The following is a 24,776-nucleotide window of genomic DNA, read 5'->3' on the forward strand; positions in this document are numbered from 1 at the left end:
CTAATTTTCTGAATGTTTAAAAGTTCATTAAATGCAGTAGCGTCCTAGGGGGTTTGGGGAAACGCTGGAACTCTGCAAAAGTTAACCCCTTGGGTTACTAGAGCGTAGGAAACAAAACCTCACTCTAAGAGCATCTCCAGCCAGACCTTGGTTTGAATGGAAAAATATACTGTAATAATTATAATAATAGGAAAAGAAATTAGATTTGCCACGGACAATGATACCTACCACCAGATTAGACCCAATTTAGAAAAGATAAAATCCCAATTTGACCCGAGACGAGAATTGAATCTAGGATCTCTTTAGCAGCATTACCAACTGCGCTAGAAAGTTAATACAAATCGAGTTCGATCATTCATGAGAACCAGAACTGCTTTGACAGAATAAAAGAAAGAAAGAATGTTTATTTTGAAATTGTGCCACACACCACAATTCCTAAGCACTGTTGTAGTGTTTGATGCCTCAACAACCTGAGCAAGGCAAGACCAAACTCAAGTAGTAGAAGCACCAAACACCACACGGTGATGGTTGGCATAACCTTGAAAAAGGCAGCTCAGCATTGTGTTGCATGAACCAAGCAAATGCTGGAGCATATAGCGCTAATTTTCAGCTGTTAACCTGATCCACGGATCTACATAGCCACGCAGTGAAATTCATCATTATCAACCCATATTCGGCTCACTGCTGAGCTCAAATCTCCTCTCAGAATAAGAGGGGCTAGGCCATTAGTCCACCAAGCTGGCCCAATGCGGATTGTCAGACTTAACACACGCAGAGAATTAAGAAAATTCTCCGGTGTGCAGGTTTCTTCACGATGTTTTCCTTCACCGATTGAGATACGAGATATTTAATTTCTTAAAATGCACACAACTGAAAAGTTGGTGGTGCATGCCCCGGACCGGATTTGAATCGGTGGCGGAGGTCATATGCACTGGGTTATCACGGCTCCCATTTCGCAGCAAAATTATTATTATATAATTAAAAACAAAACTTATACAGGTAATTGTAGATCAACGGGTATAATAAATTGAATGGTGGCACTTTACAGAACTTCATTATTTCCATGAAGCGAAATGGTTGAGTTCATTCTCGTCCATGAATAATTCATCAAGCTCTTAACGTGACTGGGGTTTATTCAATAGTTTTTTAACCGATAGATGAAGCAGGTTGGCATTTTATGTCATTGAGGTAACTTTACTTTGATTTTGCCCTCAATCATAAGCAAAGCATTTTGTTTTCCGTAGACAAAATATTTATCAGATTATAACAGTTTCATTGTTTAACCACAAAAAACATATGTATAAGTTTAACTTATGAAGTTATTATCATGAAGGTGTTAGGGAAAAGATGAAATTTTGGAAAGATAATATTTCGTAAGAAATATAAATTATGAAAACAGTATTATTGACTGACAGTAAGAAATAGTGAATTGTTTTTATGCATAAAGAAAAAAAAATAATAAGGGCACAGAGGATTATGACTGAATGATGAGTAAGAAAAGGGATTTCTAACCTAATAGGTATTTAAGATACGTTTACACTGCACCTTGATGAATGAGTCAATCAGGACTCAAGAATGCTTCGTTTAACTGTTTCTAACTTTTTGCGTAGACACTTCTGGTCGCCCGGATAAAATTTATTTCTACAATATTTCTGAAATAAATATTTAATTCCAGGTCATAATCTATCTCTATCCCAAATTCCAGCGAAAATAATTCAGTAGTTGCTGCGTGATGAAGTAATAAACGTACACACATTTACACACAAACTTTCGCCTTTTTAATTTGAAAGTTGGCTTTAGATTTAAAATAAGTTTTAACACATTATACCTAAATCAATATTAACGGCCCAATAATACGATTTGTTACCAGCAAGTATCGGCAAATAAACAGCGATACGATACAATAAAACAGCGTGAAATCCTCGTTAAACTTTTATTATTTTGTGATTTATGAGCTTCCCATACTTACTTCCAGATAATATTTCACTATAAGGCTAGGTTCACATGGCGTTGTATATATACATATTTTTTTACAGAATACGTAATGACAAATGCAAAGTGGCATATACGTAATACAAAGACGCACATACATACGAACAATACAGGCGAACAACGCACACATCGTTAATAATACAAAAAATGTTAAAGCTCAGAACTCATCTTATAACCGTAGCGGGGACACGGCGGCGGCGTGGCTACGGATCGTACGTAGCGCCGTAGTTTATAAATGTGCGGTGAAGTTGAAGAGTTCCTACAAAGAATACTGCCGCTCTGTGGCAATCCGATAGATGTGTTTTGAGCTATAGACGCATACTCACCAGATATGTCAAGCAATCCGAAACCACCCATGGTATAAACATCTACTTTTTGTGAAAACTGTGAACCTACAGTGTCAACACCCGGCCGATCTACACTAATATTGTAAAGAGGAGAATTTTGTATTTTAGTACATAACGAATTAACTCAAAATCTACTAGACCTATTTAAAAAATGCTTTCACCTTTAGAAAGCTACATTATAAAGAAGTAACATAGGCTATATTTTATCCCGATATTTCCGCGGGAATGGGAGCTACGCGGGTAAAACTGCGAGGTTCTGCTAGTCTTACGAATGAAAGCCTACCGCGTGAAAATACAGCTGTGTGTATGTATTAAATCGAATACCGCAAAATAAAGTGCAGGACGTTGCAGTATGAACGTAGCCTAAGTTATTGCAGTTGTTCCAACATTGAATTGCAACAAATTATATGCAGAAAGAGCAGGTTTAACTACAAAAACAACTTTGCTTTATGGACTTGTTTGTTGTAAGTCCATTTCCCGATTCTAGTTTAGTATTAAAATATCTGATTCGCAAGGAACACTAGAAAGTTTCATTGTAATGTTTTCTTTATAGAATTTTGGATTCAGATGCAAACTTATGGTATTAAATTTTAGTACATTACAAAATATAAACAGCAATAAAGTTTTTGTCATCAGAATTCTAAAGCAGATACTACTAGCTGACATCCGGGATTACGTGGATTACAGTTTATCGCAAATATCGCGGAAACCATTGATTTTTCCGGAGTAAAAGTAGCTTATATGTTACTCAATAACCTCCTCTATCTTCAAATGGAAGTCCCATTAAAATCGATCTCACCTTTCCAGAGACATAAAGTTGCTTGTGATTAAATATAGTGTGAATAACTTTACTAAGCACTTGAGGAAACATAATTATTCTTAAATCACAGACAGAGAGGCTTCAATTTATTGACTACTCTATTCTGATAAAATTAAAACACTACCTATGCAGGGGGATTGGTGAAAATCAGATACAAAATAAATACCATCACCATAATTATTAAAGCTTATTTTGACAGCCCACTAGATAACCAGGCCTTTCTAATTATGAGAAGGAATATGGAGTTTTCACCTACCATGCTACTTCAATGTTGGTAGGTGGGCTTAGGGTGTTAAAGTGTGATTCTGTAATGATCACTATCATGAGACGAATAACTTAGCATTCCATGGATTCGCCGTGCAGGTGCCGGGTCCATCGCGTGGTAGAGAGAAAAACACCAAGCAAAGTCCACGACTTGTGACTACTGGATGTAGGGTTAAGGAATTCCTTGACAATCGATCAACATTCCCCTTCTCTGCTCGTGTTGTTCTTCCTGCCTATCCAAATTTGGTAAGATCCTATCAGAGCAAGGAGCTTTATTACATGACCAGGACCTTACTGTTCGAAGAAGGGTGGTGTAACACCTCCAATTTATAAACTACGGACAGAAAATAATTGTAATTGACAATGTTTTGAAAAAAAAATGCAAGATCAACATAGAACCAGTAAATACTCAATACACTAATTAAATAACACCATCTGGTGATAGAAGATCTCTATCTAAGTAAGCCTCTCCATTACTGAAGGTCGACGATCAGCTTTCTTAGATTTTCATTGTCCATGGTTTTGCGGATACGTTCTTTTACTGCCTTTATATCAGTACACTACCTTATGTTTCGTAGCCAGGATTCCTTCCTTCTTTATTCCTATTCCTCTTTTGCCTTCATTCTTGCCCATCATAATGGTTTGAAGCAAACGTGTTAAAAGGAGTTAAAAGATATACTACGTTTCGCCGACTATTTATAAAGTTTAACGTCTTAGTAAGTTAACCGATGGAATAACAACAGTTAATTAAATACTTGACCACTTTGTTTAACTAACACTTCCCATTCAGCCTTATATTAATGTCACCAAGTTGTTATTTAAAGTTCATCGCTTCTACTCGTAACTTTGGCGAAAGCAAAGATAATATTTGCATCTCACGTCGTGTTGACTCACTTAATCTTAGCTTGTTTTGTACAAGTTTAATGGAAATAGATTTCAGAGTGGTAATTTTGAGGGCGCCCGTTTAATAGCTGATCTTTCAACAGATAGACATTGATTAAATTATAAAGTTCTGAGGGGTTTTGAAATAATATTCACAGTTGATCTTCAATACTATATATATATATATATATCACACTTCAATCGCAATCACTTGGCACTTGTTGCCAATGCCGATGTTCGATAGCAAATGAACGAATGCCCCGCAAATAAGGAACCGATAGCTTTTATACCTTGTATCATGACAATATCTCAATTTATTATTTACAAATGTCAAGGTGTATTTCCTGTCATGATACGTCAATGTACTAGACCAATATTTAAAATTGCTAACAAAATATACTTGCACAATATGTTCAGACTTTGTGATTGAATTGAATGCTGTGGAAACACATCCATGTGTAACGTCACACTTTGTGACCGACAACGTAACGCACATTCGCAGTAGGCTCAGTGACATGAGATGAGCTACAGGCAGCTGGTCATGTTGCACGACATCCGCAGAGCTACGTGAGTAATAGATTCTCAACATCGCAGTCCCTGGAGATAAACCAAGAAATCAAAAAGCGCTGGTTTGCTAGCGCAGACATTCATCATCTCCTTACCCTTATCCCACTTAAGTGGGGTCGGAAAAATATGTCAATCTTTTCCATTCGTTTCTATTACTCGTCAACTCATCATCCACTCCTTTTACACACATGTCCTCTTTCACACAATCCAACCATCTATTCTTTGGCCTTCCTCTCCTCTTATGACCTTCCACTTGCACATTCAACATTTTTCTAGTAATATGACTTTCCTCTCTACGCATTACATGTCCATACCAAGCTAACCTTCTACTCCTCAATTTTTCTGTCACTGGCGTCACCTTCAGACTTCCTCTTATATACTCATTCCTTATTTTATTTATTCTTGTCACACCACACATCCATCTCAACATACGCATTTCGTTCACATGCATAGCGCAGACATTACAGCCAATAAAATCAAGAAGTCGAATGGCTAAGATTAGGACAAAGTGGGCGAGTCAGTGCCGAAAACCGGACCCCACCTATTGTGGGACCGCGCTAAGATGAAGAAGTGGAGATTGAGAGCTTGTGATATACACACCATCGTAGGCTTTTTCATGTTGATCTTGACTAAAATCACGCCTCATGGAAAGCAATGATGAGGTCTAAGATGAAACGCAATTGCCTAGAAGATGCCCATTTACCCTTACCTTAAAGGTGCTTTTGTCAGGAAACACATTCCACATTTTAGCAGTTCATAATAAAAACGTTACTGCAAAACTTTACTAACTCTCTCGTTGGTTGATAAGCTTCAGTAGCTCTGGATCGTATAAAGTTCTAGGTGTTGAGCTTTTCTTTTTTCCAGGAATTTCTCAGTAGTAGAATAGAGTTGGGACGTTGGTTATCATCGCTATAACTTAAAGAGCACGTTAATAAGCCTTCATCGTTAGACCATTTTAGACTGATAATGTAAAGACGCATAACTCTTAATAGCTAGATCAATACTCGTACATAATGAATTAATAATGAAGCAAGAAATAAATTCATTAGTTCAGCTCTTTACCTCATGTAGGTGTGTGCTTGACATCGTTTTCCGACTTACTAAATGTATGGATTCTCCGAAATAAGTTATTGATATTCAGATTTGAATGATCTTTCTGACGTAGCTGTGTACTCGCATGTGTTAGTGTATGTGTTACTTTAACACTGTTAGGTCCAGAGATTGATTCGGAAACAAAATGGGTTAGTCTGTTTGGTATATGTAACTTACGTAAATAATAGTAATTGGAGTATACTAGACTAGTTCTGAACTATATCAGGGAAAGTTAACTGAAAACCCCGCATAGGAAAGCGCAGTATTGGTAGCCCTCCACTAGGTGGACTAATGTTGTTAAACGGGTAACAGAGAGCCGCTTGATGCTAGCGGTGACAACGTGGTTTGAAAGTTCTTACAACAAGCCTATGTCCAGCAGTGGACGTCCGATAGCTGATAATGACGTTGATGACGAATGATGACTGTGTGTAGGGTTGCCAGATCTCCGAAATTTAAAGCCGGACAGTCCAGTCGGTTTGGCCTGACATTTGGATAAAAAGGCCGGACAGCCTTCATTACTTGATTTTGTGTACATTAGTGCTAATAGGTATCGGTACCAACCCATATTCGGCTCACTGCAGAGCTCGAGTTTCCTCTCAGAGTAAGAGGGGTTAGGCCAATAGTCCACCACGCTGGCCCAATGTGGATTGGTGGACTTTACATATGCAGAGAATTAAGAAAATTCTCTGGTATGCAGATTTCCTCACGATGTTTTCCTTCACCGTTTGAGACACGGTGATATTTTAATTTCTCAAAATGCACACAACGGAAAAGTTGGAGGTGCGTGCCCCGGACCGGATTCGAACCCACACCCTCCGGAATCGATAATCTAATTTATGTAAAGTCAAGCATTTTTTTATGTATGAATTAATTCATATTATTATCGTAAATTTTGTTCAAACACACACTCGTTGGTCGCTCGTTTGCTAAATGTAAAGCCTAACAAAAGCCGGACAAGCCGGACACCATTTAATTTGGCCGGACACGGAATAAAAAACCTATGTCCGGCTTTATCCGGACATCTGGCAACACAAACCATGTGTCAAGAAAAACAAAAACAGTCAAGAAGATAAGAGCAAGTGGACGATATGTTTCTATGAGTAGGTATTTTATTACGTTGGTATCATACATAAATTTCCTTTCCGTGTTTTACGACTAGGATATACATTTCCGTTCAACGATTTTATTATTTGAACAGATAAATGACAAACGGTGATAGCAGACCTTATTTTTGGGAAACCATTTATATTTTTATACTCTACATTTTGCTCTTGATATAGTTTGTATGAATTTAGGAGCATGCTCTATCTCTCTTTATTTACCCGACTACCAAGAAGGATTATGTTTTTCGCGCGTATCTTGTTTATATGTTACCTAATTTGTCTTTCTATATTGTCTGAATAAATATTTTCTTTTAGTAAATTTTTAACTTCCTATCTTAGTGCTAAATATCTTATTATAATATGAGTTAGCAATTATAATTAGGATAATGAGCGTCAATTCGCCAACAAACTGTTTATGTTGGCGAGAAAATAGCATATGGTAATAATTGTTAAATCATTTCAGAAATAATAATAAATGACGGACTGAATTTGCTCAGACAAATTATAGAAGGACCTGTATCGCACTCATAGTCACGAACAATATTGTCTGTCATTTTCTGAGGAAAACGAGCTTAAATTTGGTATATATCTTATACTAAACTAAGTTTTTGCCCGTTTTTTACACAATTCAATTACACAAAAAGGTATTTTTACGGAGCTCTTTAACCGACGAACACGATTACAACTATTTAACATCGATTCTATAGAGACAGTTTTTATAATCGCATTAGATCGTTGATCATATACTTTGACAGAAAAGTAATGTCTAGCGAGGCAGGTCCTATACAATAATTGGTCTGAGTGAATTTGATATCGCCATTCAACTTATTGCATGGCACTTCTACCACTCTTAAATGGTAGAGGTATTTCGAGCTTAGACCCACAATTCCGTTCAAATGCGGGTCGTTGGGATTACGACGTTAATAATAATTTGAGGGTTTTGTTTATGCAACTATGGGCGAAGTTATAAAGACGAGACGAATTTCGGACGAAAAGATGTCGCGAAGTTTACCGAATGCAGCCCAGCCTATACGACTCTCTATAGACAGTTTTTATTATCGCATTAGATCGTTGATCATATACTTTGACAGAAAAGTCACGTCTAGCGAGGCAGGTCCATACAATAATCAGTCTGAAGTTAAACCATAACATAAAAGTTAATCGACCATAATAATTTTAACCTAATTCCGATTAATTGCGATTACTTTACCGCACCTGAATACCTTATTTCGGTAGGATAAAAAAACGCATAAAAAGCCCTTTACGATACCTAATAAATGGATCGGGGGTTTCAAACAAAATTGGTTCTTATTTACAACTACATAGAGTAAGTTTTGCTGTAACAAACAAACACGTACTAAATACTGAATACAAGCGTATAATGTTTTCCTACTCTAACGAATTCTCTAATTAGCTTTATCTAGAGTTACAATAAAACGAAACAAGGAAATTTGTACGCAAAGTTCCTGAATTTTTATTGAGTCGTTATCTTAATTACTTTTTTTTTTTGTAAAACAATAATTTGCATTTAAACGAGTCCCATCTAACTCAAAAAAAATAATTATCTATCCTTCTAATAAATTAATGGACGCCACGCGGTTTCACGCGTAATTCGCATTTCCGAAGGATGATAGGGAAAATGGGAAAACTACTAAACCAATTAGGTTGTAGTTTTAGAATACTTTCTAAAACTACAACCTAATCGGTTTAGTAGTTGCGGCGTGAAGGAGAAACAAACATACACGCAAACACACACACACACACATATACACACACACACACACAAAACTATGAACTTTATGATATTCATCATCATCATCATCATTATTATCAACCCATATTCTGCTCACAGCTGATCATGGGTCTCTTCTAAGAATGAGAGGGATTAGGCCAGTAGTCCACCTCGCTTTCCCAATTCCGATTGGCAGTCTACGTGTGTGAAGTTTTCACACAGGTAGATAATTAAGAAAATTCTCAGGTATGCAGGTCCCTCACGATGTTTTTCCTTCACCGTTTGAGACACGAGCTATTTAATTTCTTAAAATGCACATAACGCATAAAGGTTTTCAATAATGTTTAACGTTACGCGCGTTAAGCGCTTAATAATTTTAGCAAAGTTAAGTTTGGTTGCTTTTGAGAGAAGGGAAAAGAAATGTCTGTAATATTACATGTCTGTAATATTATTGTGTAAACTATTGTAAGATATCCTTATATATCCGCCGTCCGAATAAAAGGTTTATTTATTTTATTTAAGTTTGGTTGCGTGTTAAGAACAGAAAATAGTCACTAATCGATAATACTTGGTCAATGAACTTATCTTAAATCATAAAGTATAGCTATGGTGGCAGCGGGTGACCGTAATAATGATTTACGTTCAGCCCATTGGTTAGGGGAAAATATAAAGGCTACTCACCGTTTTGTAGGATACCTACCGCAGGGTTCCCTACGCAATGAAAACGGTTTACGGAAAGAAATATTTATAAAATAGGAACAGTTTTCATCGTGGGACTAAACTGTCTACGCCTCATTCGCATACTAGAGTTGAAAAAGCGATGCGTTAGGCCTTATTCGCACGCGAGTTTTTGTAACGCACGTTGGGCCAGCGTGGTGGACTACTATCCAAGCCCTTCTCATTCTGAGAGAAGACTGGTGCTCAGCAGTAAGTCGAATATGGGTTGATAATAATGATAATTGGTCCAAACTCAATTAGTTATTACATAATGTAGGAGTATAGAATGACAAACTTTTAGACTTCATAAAAGGAGCAATGTCTAGCTATTGCAGGCTCTCGTCATAAAAGATCGTCGTTACCAGGTGATAATGATAGAAAGTAGACCGACAGCTTAATGTGCTCTCTAACCAGTGGCGTAGCGTACGTTTATCAAACTTGGCCCTGTATCAAAATTGGCCCTGTATCAAAATTGGCCCTGTATCAAAGTTGGCCCTGTATTAAAATTGGCCCTGTATCAAAATTGGCCCTGTATTAAAATTGGCCCTGTATCAAAATTAGTTGTGGGGCCCAAATGAAGCGTTTCTCACATAAGAAACAACTGCACTGAGAAATGTTACAAAAAATTAAAAAGAAGAAAAATAAATGCAGTATTTTATATCCTAACCTAGAACCCCGTGATCCAAAGCAATTTGCTAACCAATGGACCAACATGGCTATTTCTACTTAGTACTAATACTAGTACTACCTAGACTATACTTGACTATACCATACGGCATAGTCTACATACGGCATAGACTATTCAATAGTATAATTGTACTATTGATCTATTAATCCAAGAGATGAATTGCATTGATGAAAGTGCGACAGCCGTAGGATACAATGTGATGCGATGCGAGCCGTTACGCTAGTCACACACTATCAAGCTTATTGTCAAGTCTGCAGCGCACTTAGATGAATTTTGTTTAGTTTATTGAATGAATGTAGATTATATTAAGTATTAGTAATGCCCTGACATGACAAAAATATTAGGACCCTTTTACTAAGTCTTAGTACGGAACTGCGGGCAAACAGCGAAAGCTAAGGCACCGCTGTCTATCCGTCTGTCACCAGGCTGTATCTCATAAACCGTGATAGTTAGACAGTTAAAATTAAGATGTTTTAAAAACATTCATTACAAAAGGCCTGTGTCCTGCAGTGGACGTCCATCGGCTGATATGATGATGATAAAAAACTTTCAAGGGGCCACCTATATCCTAAACTTGATGGTGATTTTTATACATAAGTAGTAGTTCCTGAGATGACCGTGTTTAAACAAAAAAAAACTTTTCAGCTATAAATTAGTAAAGATAGTAGGTACGGAAATCTTCATGCGCGATTCGGAATGGTACTTGGCCGGTTTATTAATTTTCATCCTGAACCGCTTAAGATTTTGACAGTAAACTTGATCGTGTGTGGCCAGCGTTAGGTATACTTACCGTAACAATAGGTTTCCGATAAAAAGATTATTTGCTAAGATTGATGTGATCGGAGAGATAATAATGATGTTGGTCTTGAAAGAAAATGGGATAATCTATTAGGATTATACACGTATCTAGGGCCCCCGGCTAATTGCAACGTTACAGAGATTTTTTAATAATTAACAACATACCTATTTTAAAAATTACTACAGATATATGTTTCTTTCTTTTATATTGAAAAAAAATACAATAAGGATCGTAAACTAACTTATTTTAAAACTATACAAATCATGTCCACGTGGAATGGTGGCAAGAACACTGGCTGCATTTTCACATTGGACAACCAAACTGATCCGCTACGTAAAACATAAGCCAGCCCTTCTGTCGCCAGTCCAGGCAACAAGCCGCGGTGAAATGATTCGATTTTTTTTTGTCACAGAAATATGGTAATAAATTAGTTATAAATAATTTTAAATAGCCTAATAATTGGAGCCAAAGTGGCGGGATTTTGATTTACTCGAGTGCATTAGAGAAGCATAACGAAGTAACCCTTTATACTGTTAAGTATTTCCACCAAGTATGAGCCCTCAATTTAATGGTAGATATGCTTGGGATAAAAAAATAACTTCAGAAATACGCAAACAGCACGTCAATTATGAGTTAGAATTAGGTATCAGCTTATATTTCATTATTAGAGAATGGGAGAGTTTCAAAAAACAAAGTTATTCTACATAATTATCTAATCTCTCAACTTCAATCGATCCCAATGACGCTTTAGTAACTGAAAATTTAGCATCCCATGCTCCCCTATGCCGGGCTCACTATGTCTTTAGTTTTTTCCCCAATAATATCTACTAGTAGAGAAAAAACTATACCATAAACCAGGAAGAATATAAGATACATGGTTATAAAATACCTACCGAGGTATGTTATAACCATAATTGTACCTATTCTTCACTATCATTGATCTAACAAATCTAATAAGTCCCCGGGACGTTTGAGTAAAGATGTCATGATACTCTTATTCTATTTATACCAAGTAGGCATATAGATTAGCATGACCACTTTAGCTTTATACATTATTGACAGTTCCTTTGCAGTTTACAAGTTAGCCCTTGACCACAATCTCACATGATGGTAAGTGGTGATGTTAATGCTAACTTGTTATGAGTCGGATGAAAATCCACACCCCTTTCGGTTTCTACACGACATCGTACGTTAAATCGCTTGGTGGTACGTCTTTGCCGGTAGGGTAGTAACTAGCCACGGCCGAAGCCTCCCACCAGTCAAGTCAAAATCATATTTCAAGATTGAAATTAAATATTAGGGTATTTGGGTAATTGGGTAGTCTTAGAATTTATTAATATTTGTTTTTTTCATGCACGCACTCAGATTTGTTTTCTCATTATCTACTTAAGTCTACTTTATATACCTAGTATACCACATATACATTTTTGTCTTTTGGCTTTGCTCTTTATTTTTGAAATATATTTTCAATTTTCCAAATAGCTTCTACTCACAGTGGTTACACACGGGCGTATAGTTTAACAAGTAATTTATGTTTTAAGGAGTTTCTTTAAGAGAAAAATATTGCTAGGCATAATATTTATATGGCAGTAAATTTTACTTTAAAAATTAATAACTAAATAAATTTAAACTCAAAAGCACTATTTTGACTTTTATTTCAAAACCAATATTATGCTCTAATGCAAAAGGGCAGTTATATGCAAAACAAATAGGGTAAGTTGAGACTATCTTGCTTCAAAAGTTTTAAAAGTTTAACATTTATTCGCGAGTGATTTTCCGTACGTGATTTGTGGGTTCGAGATAATGGAATTTTATAGTATATTTGTAGAAATTCCATAAAGCGAATACACTTCATAAATATGAAGTCAAAATGGTCATACAAGATGTGAGAGACCCGTGAATGTTTTTCTAAACATTTAACAGCTATGAGTGGATATGTAACATACATTATGCAGATATTTCTTTCCTTGACCCAAAAAGGACGTTTTAGCATAATTACAACATACGGATATGATGTCGTTGGACCTCTAATGTATATTAATTAAGTTAATTATAACCTAACAGATACAAAGATTAACGAAAATTGTGTGAATTAACACAAAGGACCAATGAATTTGTTACTTTAATTGTTAAATATATTCTTAATTTCTTATTACTAACAAGAATAAAAGTGTTATTAACGTCTAAAATAAACACATTTTCAATGAAATGTTTGTATTATATAAATGCTTTAGTTTTTAATGCTGCACTATTTAGATTCCCGTGTGTAACCACATTTTGATGTTAATTAAACAGATACGATAAACCAATTGAACGATATCAACAACTATTTAACTAATTAATCAATTATTATACGTCAAAATTTCAGTTAACTAAACATTTACACAACAACGTTCAAATACTTACTGTTCGAACCTACTTAGTAAACAAATAAAGCATTAAAACTGTTTCAAATTAGGTAAATACTTACTCTTTGACATCCAAATTATTAACCCAATTTTTTTAAATATTATTATACTTATTATTCTTTTAATAAATAACTGTTTTCATCTAAATTTCAATTGAACAGAGTACTATTCTCTAACAATAGTTTTACAAAATACTTAACTATTATTTCGATTTCACTAAAAACATTAGATTTTCATTGATAGTAGTATTATTTCCAGTGTACGGAAATCATTCCATACAGATTTCCACAAATATTTTCAGGAACTTGACATTATTTCCATTTTACTGAAAACTTCATTTTATATTTTCTGAAAACTAATAAAGCACCATAACAAAATATGTTATATAAGTTGGTACCATGTTAATTGTCTATAGTATAATATACCGTTATGCCAGCTACTCACCATCCGATAAGCTCACATGTTCGCATCGCTAACGGCTTGACGTCCGATAAAACTGCCGATCAGTTTCATCAGCTGTCAAGCTGTCAGCGCTGCAGGCATGTGAGCTTACTTGATCGTCAGTGCTGACGCAGAAACGAGGTTTTGCTAATAAAAAGTACTTACGGAAGGATGCGGCGGGTGGTCTTGCTTGACATTTTGCAGCTGTTTGTTGTGCGCTGTCGGAGTCCGCTCCCCCTGGGCTGTGGAGGCGCCAGCTGCGGCGCCCGCGCTGCTGGTGGCGGGGGATTTGGCTTGGGGGGAACTTGTTGAAGTAGTTCTGATCAAAACAAATGAAAGATGAGTAAGTTCGCAATTCAACGCGGGAATGCTGCCTGCGTGATGGGCACCCTACCAAGGGCGGCAAGTTTTGATAAGTATTAGTTTTAATTTATTTTAATTTAATTTAGTTTATTTTAGTCAATATTAATAGTCTTATTTTAATAGCTACATTTTATTGTACGAGTAGGTCAGAATTGACAATAAAACCTACACTCATGAGTCAAGTTGAAAACTGAGATAAGTAAATTGGAAAACTGAGTTAAGTTAACTGGAAATTGATATAAATGTTTACTGCTATACTAGCATCCATACATTGTAGATGTCCAGGCAAATCGTAAATAAAACGATTTGCTTCCACATTTCTTCACAGAAAATTTTGGAATGTTTGTTTTGCTTTTAATATACGCCTTCAAAGCAAATTCCGACTTAGATCGCATTAATGTTTTCCATCAGGCTTAATTATAGTTAAGTGCAAGCTTATCTATACTAATATTATAAAGCTGAAGAGTTTGTTTGTTTGTTTGATTGAACGCGCTAATCTCAGGAACTACTGGGCCGATTTGTAAAATTCGTTCAGTGTCCAATAAATGGGTTATCTAACCCATTTATTGAGGAAGGCTATAGGCTATATATTGTCCCCATATTCCTACGGGAACAGGAACCACGCGGGTGAAACTGCACGGCGTCAGCTAGTATTGCATAAAAAAGCAGAAATCTGCATCTTGTCTTTAGAATTGGTGTGGTGTGGGAGTGGCGAGACAGCAAACAGCAGATTTCTCCCACACTTCAAGTTAAGCCTATTATATTTAATCTAACTATACTCTTCATCATCCTGGCTGTTATACGAATACTCGTGTTTTCGTACCTCCAAAAATATTTTTTACAATATCTATAGTCGTCTATAGTCCCAGTGATTTATTCACCAGACATATAATGAAACAAACTCTTCAACTTTCTAATATAAGTAATTAAGTATATAACTTATATTACTTCTTTTGGCAGCGACTCTTGGTACACCACCAAAATAGTACTACAATCAAAACTACAATAATAAACTAAATTTAATAATAATTAAATTCTCTGATGGATCGCAGTATATTGCTTCTCTGGAGCAGTACTCAAATTGAAGAGTTCTTGGATTCTATCCCGCCCTGAAATTAATTATCATACTAATATCATCTGTTCAGTGCACTTCAATCTAAACACATTCAAGGCAAGATTGAATAGGCACTAGGATAGAGCTTCCTATATCTAATCATTGCTTTCGGGCATTATTGTAGTCAAGTGTAAAGGCGAAATTATATTTATCTGACGTGTTGTGTCGTGACGCATCAGAACAGAATCGGTATCACACATTCTGTATGCGACACATCGGAAGTAATCACGACATGTCACAACACATAAGTAAACGTTGCCATACAAAATGTATGACACCGATTCTGTTCTGATGCGTCAAGACACGACATGTCAGACAAATATAACTCCGCCTTTAGCCAATTGACCATAAAAAATATGTGTCTATTGTAATTAATATTATATTATTATAAAGTTAACTTACTCAAGCTGCGCTCTGCAAAACCGCACATGAAAAGACAGAAAGAGATATTTCAATACAAAATCATGTTTAGTACAAAACAAAAGGAAGCCTGATAATACTGATAAGAACCGACCATGGACCGACGGATTAACGTGTTTTTTTTTCAAGGCACGGGTTATGACACCACTAAATTGGCTACTTAGAGCTGAAAATTTGTATTTAAGGAATTTCTTGGAAGAAAGATCTCAATATTGGAAAGCGAGATCATGTTTGACCACACTTGAACCCATAACCACGTGGCCCGTGTCCACATAGGCTAACCACTGTACCACCGAGGTAGTTATCTTCAAGACAATACATATCTAGCTATGCTAGGAGTATCTCTGCGTAATCGAATCAGAAATGAGGAGATTCGCATAAGAAATAAAATCATTGACAATGAGTCGCGAAGCTGAAGTGTAAATGGGCGGGGCACATAGAAGACCCATTGGACATTAGGGTCCCAATGTGCTGGAATGACGACCCCGCTCTAAAAAGCGCAGTGTTGGTCGACCCCCCATCAGTTGGATTGATGACATCCAGCGAGTCGCAGGGATTCGCTGGATGCAGGCGGCTCAGGATCGTGATATTTGGAAGTCCCTACAAAATACCTATGTCCTGCAGTGGATGTCCATCGGCTGACATAATGATGATGATATTAAATCTAGGTACATCTATACCTTTTGTCTGAAAAGTAAAAAGACTGTTAAAATTTTGAAATGATGATGATTATATTTCAAACGATTTCGATGGCTTAGATTTGCTGAACGCGACCAAATTAGTAAACAGTTCAGCTTAGAGTGTGATAGCCCAGTGGATATGACCTCTGCCTCCGATTCCGGAGGGTGTGGGTTCGAATCCTGTCCGGGGCATGCACCTCCAACTTTTCAGTTGTGTGCATTTTAAGAAATTAAATATCACGTGTCTCAATCGGTGAAGGAAAACATCGTGAGGAAACCTGCATACCAGAGAATTATCTTCATTCTCTGCGTGTGTGAAGTCTGCCAATCCGCATTGGGCCAGCGTGGTGGACTATTGGCCTAACCCCTCTCATTCTGAGAGGAGACTCGAGCTCAGCAGTGAGCCGAATATGGGTTGATGACGAATATGTCATTTGGTGGTTACAAAGGTTCTCAGAATCTCAGATTCTGGAAAAGTTAGGAGCCTGATCTTTTGGTAAATTATATTTCAAAGCTTCGTTATGACTGACAAAATGCACAATTTGTAAAACTTTTCTCGATAGTTTATTTTTTTGAAAAATACATGTTTTGCTCACATTTTGCTTTCAATCACAGGAAAAGCAAACTTATTTTCTTAAATTTTTGTTTTGTATAGAAAATTAGGTATATATCTTGAACATGGCCATTTTGTTTTTCGTTATGTTGTTTAATTGACTTGCAATTAGGTAAAATGGTTTTGGCGCTCACGTCATAAGCGTCGCTCGTCAATCGCTCCGTGCTTTTCACTCACGTGAAAGTCATAATTCGGCGTCTCGCTTTCGCTTCGTATTTTATCCATAAATTGCCAATTCGCATGTTACAAAGAAAAGTTTGCCTTTGACAAATTTACACTAACTAAAGTAGTAATAAATGAACTGAGAAAATATCAGAACCTTGACGTAAGTGAATTTCTATGATGATATTTCAATTGAGTGAATTTCTCCGGCGTGCAACTCTTTCAGTGGAACAGTGAAACCGCTCCACCGTGTTCCCGACCATAATTGCATAAGGGGAAGTGCTTGTGTAGACATTCGATATTTTCAGGCAAATAAGGTTTACGATACCATAATATTCATATATCCATACTTAAATATAATAAACTAGCGGACGCCCGCGACTAAGACCGCGTGGAATTTAGTTTTTCACAAATCCCTCGGGAACCACGGATTTTTCCGGGATAAAAAGTAGCCTATGTGTTAATCCAGGCTACAGTATATTTTAATACCAAATTTCAGCTAATTCGGTTCAGTAATCGAGGCGTAAAAAAACAACAAAACATTCATCAAAATCATCAGTTTTCACAAATCTTGGAAAACCATGGATTTTTGGGATAAAAAGTAGCCTATGAATTAATCCAGAGTAAAGTCTATTTTCATTCTAAATTTCAGCCAATTCGCTTCAGTAGAAGCGGCGTTAAAGAGTAACAAACATCCAAACATATATCCAAACATTCATACAAACTTTCGCGTTTAAAATATTAGTAGGATGTGAAAGTGTGTGTGTCTGTATGTTTGTCTGTCTTTAACGGCAAAACGACGAATTGACGTACCTAATTTTTTTAAGTCGAGATAGTTGTAAGGACGGAGAGTGATGAAGGCTACTTTTTGTCTCTTTCTAACCCCCCACTTCCCTAAAATGAGGGGTGGAAGTTTGTATGGAGCATTCCGCAATTTTCAATGTAGAAAGCTAAAAATTGGTATGCAGACTATTTGTGACTATTTTAGGGTAGGGTACGGGTAGGGGTAGGTTAAGTCAAAGCGAAGGTTACCCCTGTATCTCCACGGGAAAATATAGTACATTTTATTCCTGTATTTCCACGGATACGGAAACTATGGGGTGAAATCGCATGGTTCTGCTGGTGACTATAATTTTAATGGGAAGGACCTGCCAATGCATAACCCGCAATGTGTTAACATTTACTTACTTGGTTACTACACTGTTTTACTTTTTTAGTAAATACAATAATTAAAATTTAATGTATGCTTAGTATTAAGTTTGGCAATAAAGGTTTTATTATAATTATTATTAACTGGGCCTACTTGAACTTAATTAATTTTGAATTATATTTGAATTTAAAAAAATTTTTTCGACAGTAGAGTGATGCACCTTAACAGAATGAAAAATGTTATGAACGTTGAAATCTAGTAACTCGTTGCACGCGTTCGTGTCTTTTTACACAAAAAATATAACGTATAACGTTGAGTTCTGCAAAATATTAAATATAAGTCCCATTATATTAAATATAAGGCTCAGAGTCACACAGCGGGCGATGGAACGAGCTATGTTAGGAGTATCACTGCGTGATCGAATCAGAAATGAGAAGATCCGCAGAAGAACCAAAGTCACCGACATAGCTCAACGAGTTGCGAAGCTGAAGTGGCAATGGGTGGGGCACATAGTTCCAAGAGCTGATGGACGTTGGGGTCCCAAAGTGCTGGAATGGCGATCCCGTACTAGTAAGCGCAGTGTTGGCCGACCCTCCACCAGGTGGACTGACGACATCAAGCGAGTCGCAGGGATTCGCTGGATTCAGGTGGCTCAGTATCGTGATGTTTGGAAGTCCTTACAAAAGGCCTATGTCCTGCAGTGGACGTCCATCGGCTGATATGATGAAGTCCCATTCCATTGCTATATTCAACATGTTTATTGTGGAGAATTGGAAAATAATTGTGCTTAACTACAAAGATTTTTATACTATAGACATGTCACTACCGAGTCTTTAATTAACTTTAATAAATTTTTAACGCAAGCTTTATGATTTTCACCTTTGCACTCAATTCGTTTGTATAAAATTGCCTTTTGTATTTTTTGTGCAATAAAGTAGTTCTTGTTCTAGTGTATAAAGTGAATGCTTCGTTGTTTGTGTAAATGTAAGGTAAGGCTGTTTTATTGCCAGTAAATGAGGCGTAGAAATATAGATATGTGGGTATAATAAATCGTGGCTTTTTACACAAATTCTATTGTCGGGGAATATTGTCTAAGACAGGGTTTCTCAAAGTGTGCCTCTTGGGGTTCGCGACAAAATTTACGTAATGGTAGCTTGATAACTGATACCAAGTCAGAATCAAAGTTAAAATTGTCATTACTCCTAACATAGAATTCATTTGTGACAAGAAACAAAGACACCCATCACATTAATATTACAAAGACTTTTTTCTGGTAAGAAAAAATCTTTCAGAAGTTTCTGAAAGATTTCTTTTGGTACTTTATGTGTTACCTTTTATTCAAATAAAAACCTCATTTTCTTCAATACGCAAATTAATTTTATTCTTTGGGGGGGGGGGGGGGGTTAGTAAGGGGTTCGCTGTCACTTGGAAATTTTAACAGGGATTCGTGGAGTCAAAAGTTTGAGAAACCCTGGTCTAAGGTATCGGTAAGTGGCAATGACAGAATGCCTTCAACAAAATGTAGGTACAAGAGAAATGGACACGATAAATTGGCCGGAATAGAAAATGATATTTATTTATGAATTAAATAAATCTCATTTTGACGACGTTCTTTCTGAAACCGGTAGGGGTGTGGATTTTCATCCTCCCCCTAACAAGTTAGCCCGCTTTCATCTTAGATTACATCATCACTTACCATGACATATTAAGCGAGTTGATTCCTCATTCCTCATACACGGCCTCCGTGGCGCAGTGGTATGCGCGGTTGATTTAATGACGGAGGTCCTGGGTTCGATCCCCGGCTGGGCCGATTGAGGTTTTCTTAATTAGTTCAGGTCTGGCTAGTTACCACCCTACCGAAGACGTACCGCCAAGCGATTTAGCGTTCCGGTACGATGTCGAGTAGAAACCGAAAGGAGTGTGGATTTTCATCCTCCTCCTAACAAGTTAGCCCGCTTCCATCTTAGATTACATCATCATTTACCATCAGGTGAGATTGTAGTCAAGGGCTAACTTGTAAAGAATAAAAAAAAAGCGTCAAGTAGCAAAATAACAATGTAACAATATCACTAAATTTCTTTCTTCGTGAAGTTCCGAAAACAGAATCAATCGAAACCACTATGTTTTCTGTCCTCATCATCTAAATTGAAGCATTTGGTGGTTTTCATTGGTCAAGACATTAAGACCCGAATGTTTTGTTAGTGAATAAGTAGAGACCTGTCACTTCAATTTACATGGATTAACGAGTCATTTCGAACGCTGAGCATAGAAAAAAAACTAAAATCCAACAACCAAAAATAATGACACTAGTTAATATATATATAAAATTTTAATTAAAAAAAATCAACCGACTTCCAACTCAAAAATTAACCTTAACTAAAAAGCAAGAAATAACTTCTTAACTATGTGCTACCTTCTGATCAGTTTGAAGGCGGTGCCAAGCCAGTGATGTTTTATTTCAAGCCGTTTAAATTACAAAATTTCTGTGGTTTTTTCAGAAACGGCTTTAATTAAAACATTACACTGCTGTTAATCGTTGACGAGTTCCATCGTTTGTGTTTCGGCTCCATCATCAGACCAACTCCAGACCTACATAAAATTGTAGTGGTTTAAAATACCTTATGGAAACACTACCAAACGCACTAGCCGTCTATACAATTTATGAAAGTTCCCCTCAATTTCTCCAGGATGCCATCATCAGATCCTGACATGAAAAAAATGGAACCACCCTGGAATCAAACCCTTTAAAACGAAAAAGAATTTTCTAAATCGGTCCATAAATGACGGAATTATCGCTGGACATAAAAAAAAACATACATACAGCCGAACGTAGAACCTCCTCCTTTTTGGAAGTCGGTTAAAAATAGTGATTAAAGTAGGTATAACCAATTTTATTCAATGCTACAAACTGCATGCGTGCGTCCTGCAATTAAACTATAAACCACATTGATGTAGATGATAAACCACAAAAAATTCATACTCCACACTAATAATATTATGAAATGTGAAAATTCGTATACCGTAAAAGCGTAACAGACATATTATTTGAACCATCATCATCATCATTATCAACTCATATTCGGCTCACTGCTGAGCTCGAGTCTCCTCTCAGAACGAGAGGGGTTAGGCCAATAGTCCACAACGCTGGCCCAATGCGGATTGGCAGACTTCACACACGCAGAGAATTATGAAAATTCTCAGGTATGCAGGTTTCCTCACGATGTTTTTCTTCTCCGTTTGAGACACGTGATATTTTTAATTGCTTAAAATTCACACAACTGAAAAGTTGGAGGTGCATGCCCCGGGCCGGATTCGAACCCGCACCCTCCGGAATCAGAGGCAGAGGTCATATCCACTGGGCTATCACGGCTCACAGTGAACCAATTCATATTAATTTTCTATGTGCAAATAAATTGAAATTATACAGATATATTGATAATTGATAATTAATTAAATTTCAAAGGTTCACTTGAAACAGAACATGGCTACTTTTTTTTTCAGAAAAAAACATGGCTTTATGCCGGAAACACGTAATTTCATGCATGGTACCCACTAGTTTAAAAATACAAAGGTTAAAAGTTAAGTTTTAAATACACGGGCATGTTTAAAAAAGTAACATGTCCACACTTAAGATTTTTGTTCGCGCTACTAACATTAAATTTATCGTTATACCAACTTTTAAACTGTTATGGCACTCAGCCAAATTTTGTGTTTGAAATTTGTTCAAACCCAGTGAAATTTCTTATAAGCTCTGATACCCAACTTAGGTATCAAAGCTTATAGGGAAATTTAGGAAAATTTAGTAAGTTAAAACTAAGGAATTTATGCAACCTAAGTTCCTTACTCCAGAAGTTAAACTTTTATGTAAAAGCTCAACTTGATAGTGAAATGAAATGAAATGAAGTAATTTAGCTACATATTTCGTTTATGTTTATAACATTATTGACTAATGTTTAAAGGAACAACCAGATGCGATAATCCATTCGATGGTAAGTGGTCTCACCATCGCTTATAATCGTTACATTGCCGGGAACTTAAACTAAATAAGTTTACAATATAGCGTTAGTAAGCCTAATCAATGATTTATCGTAATGTCTATTCTACATCAATGGCCTTACTCTACTGGCATCCAGATTTCTATACTAATATTATAAAGCTGAAGAGTTTGTTTGTTTGATTGAACGCGCTTATCTCAGAAACTACTGGTCCGATTTGAAAAATTCTTTCAGTATTAGATAGCCCATCTATCGAGGATGGCTACAGGCTATATATTATCCCCGTATTCCCACGGGAACGGGAACCACGCGGGTGAAACCGCGCGGTGTCAGCTAGTATTAGATAAAATTACTGTAATGAATTTACATCTTCAAATGCTTAAATTCGTAAACGCAATTTGAAATTAAAATCTCAACACACTCGTAAACGCAATTTTAAAGGACAATGGGCAAAAGCGGTATCGCTGAACTGAGTAAATCGAAGTTATGTAACAAGTTTTTCACGAATATAATTCATTTTTTAAATTATTTTCATTTATAAGATATAACGAAAACACCGCCAATAAAAACGAATAAAAATAAAATACTATTTTGTCTTTAATAAGACCGCCATTATTTTTCTTCGAATGTTGTCACAGTAACTTTTACTTTATATCATTTTATTTTATTATTTATATCATTTTGACGATTTCATACCGCTATTTTCCAATACTCAGATCGTGAGAAATAAGACTCCATAATAATATTTAATAAAAAACTCCATTATAAAATTATGGATTAGTGTAGGTTACTTCATATAGATTAAATTTTTAAATACATCATGGACAGTTCAGACCGGTGCCAGTGTATTAACTGCTCAGTTTGTTTGCGATATAGGAGATGGCAGTCATTGCGAGGAGTCAATGATGACATTTAGAAGACTCTGGTTGCTTGGGTAACTCCAGCATCTCCAGCATTGGTATGTAATGTCAACATATTAAAATGTTTTTCCTTACCCAAAGCGGCTAAAACGACTTATCTCAAAAAAGAATAGCCAACAATGCAGGTTAACTACGTGGACACACATAATGTGCATCTCGCACTGGCTTATCACTAATTCCCATACATTGCATGACCTATTAATTAGGTACTAAACTTAAGTGAAACAGGACGTCGCTAGAAGTTGTTTTCCAAAATATCTTTTACTATTTATCCAGCGTTTTAGTTTAAATATTCTTATTCTGTTAAATATTGCGTTTTGTGTATGTAAAATGAATATATAACTCGACACTTGATGACTCGACGCTGATTGCCGCGAAATGCGATGAATTAGACGGTAAATTATATTTAAAAGTCTTCCAATGTTACATTAAAATAAGCTTTATTTGATTGTGGCACAAAAAAGTTTATACCGATTCTAATCCTCATATTCACTTGGTCAATTTAATCGCAATCGTAAAAGCATTTTTAAATTAAATCGTAACACAACGTAATTTTAAAATATAATTTAAACACACTTGTAAACGCAATTTTAAATTAACATTGTAAAGCAATTGTAAACGCAATTTTAAAAACTTCACAATTAATGAATTTTAATTGGCTTAGTTTACAAGCACTTTTGAGACGTCAAGTTATGTTTTTATGTAATGGTGGTAAGTTAAGTTGAGAACTCAAAATTAAAGTTTCGAGAGTTCCAAATGAGCCCACAATAAACTCAGTAAATTAACAACTTAAAAAACTTGTTAACGCTATTTCGTTAAATTTTTACGTAAAGGACATTAACCAAGTAACTATGAGGATTAGTATCGGTATCAACTTTTAAATATAATTTACCGACGGTGTTTTCGTGATATCTTATAAATGAAAGTAACATTTATAATTTAAAAAATTAATTATATAAATGAAAATCTTGTGACATAATTTCGATTTACTCAGTTCAGTGATACATACATTTTGCCCATTGTCCTTTAAAGACGCATGGTTAATACCAAACACTTAGTAACAAGAAATTTTGAAACTCCTACATTTGTGTCTCGGACAAAGCTGTACTCTGTGATACAATACTGAAAGGGTCGGAATACTTACAGAATGGTTTACATTCCATTGTCCCTTCGCCGGCTCTACTTCCGACTGTAAACGCCTTTGACTATTTGTTTTACTTATCTATATTATAAAATTGTAAGATTTTGTTGGTACAAATATTATTATTAAGATTACTTGAAGGCTTGATGCGTCACACGAAAAGTAATAAAAAGAGTTTCTTTCCCGGTTCTTTTCTGTACATTCCGCCTTTCCAACATCACATTACAAATAAATTGAAAACTTAGAACTAAATTTTATTTATTTTATGATTTATTTGTCGACCTAGTTTTAAATTAGTATTGTTTATATTAAATTTGTTTTGTGTCAACTACCCTATTATCCCATTTTCTTCTACTACACAGTTTT

At 36.0% G+C, this 24,776-nt stretch overlaps 1 protein-coding gene across 1 annotated transcript in view; it reads right to left on the minus strand.

Annotated features, from left to right (window-relative positions):
* LOC112048758 (synaptotagmin-7) overlaps positions 1 to 24,776 on the minus strand; it is a 387,831-nt gene that overhangs the window by 38,015 nt on the left and 325,040 nt on the right. Inside the window, exons 3-4 of the mRNA XM_052883102.1 lie at positions 15,732 to 15,743; positions 14,018 to 14,171 (exon numbers count right to left, since the gene is read on the minus strand). Coding sequence (XP_052739062.1) covers positions 14,018 to 14,171; positions 15,732 to 15,743 — 166 coding nt within the window. The remainder of the gene's footprint in view (positions 1 to 14,017; positions 14,172 to 15,731; positions 15,744 to 24,776) is intronic.

This window comes from Bicyclus anynana, chromosome 8 (genome assembly GCF_947172395.1).
Source record: "Bicyclus anynana chromosome 8, ilBicAnyn1.1, whole genome shotgun sequence".
Taxonomy (NCBI): domain Eukaryota; kingdom Metazoa; phylum Arthropoda; class Insecta; order Lepidoptera; family Nymphalidae; genus Bicyclus; species Bicyclus anynana.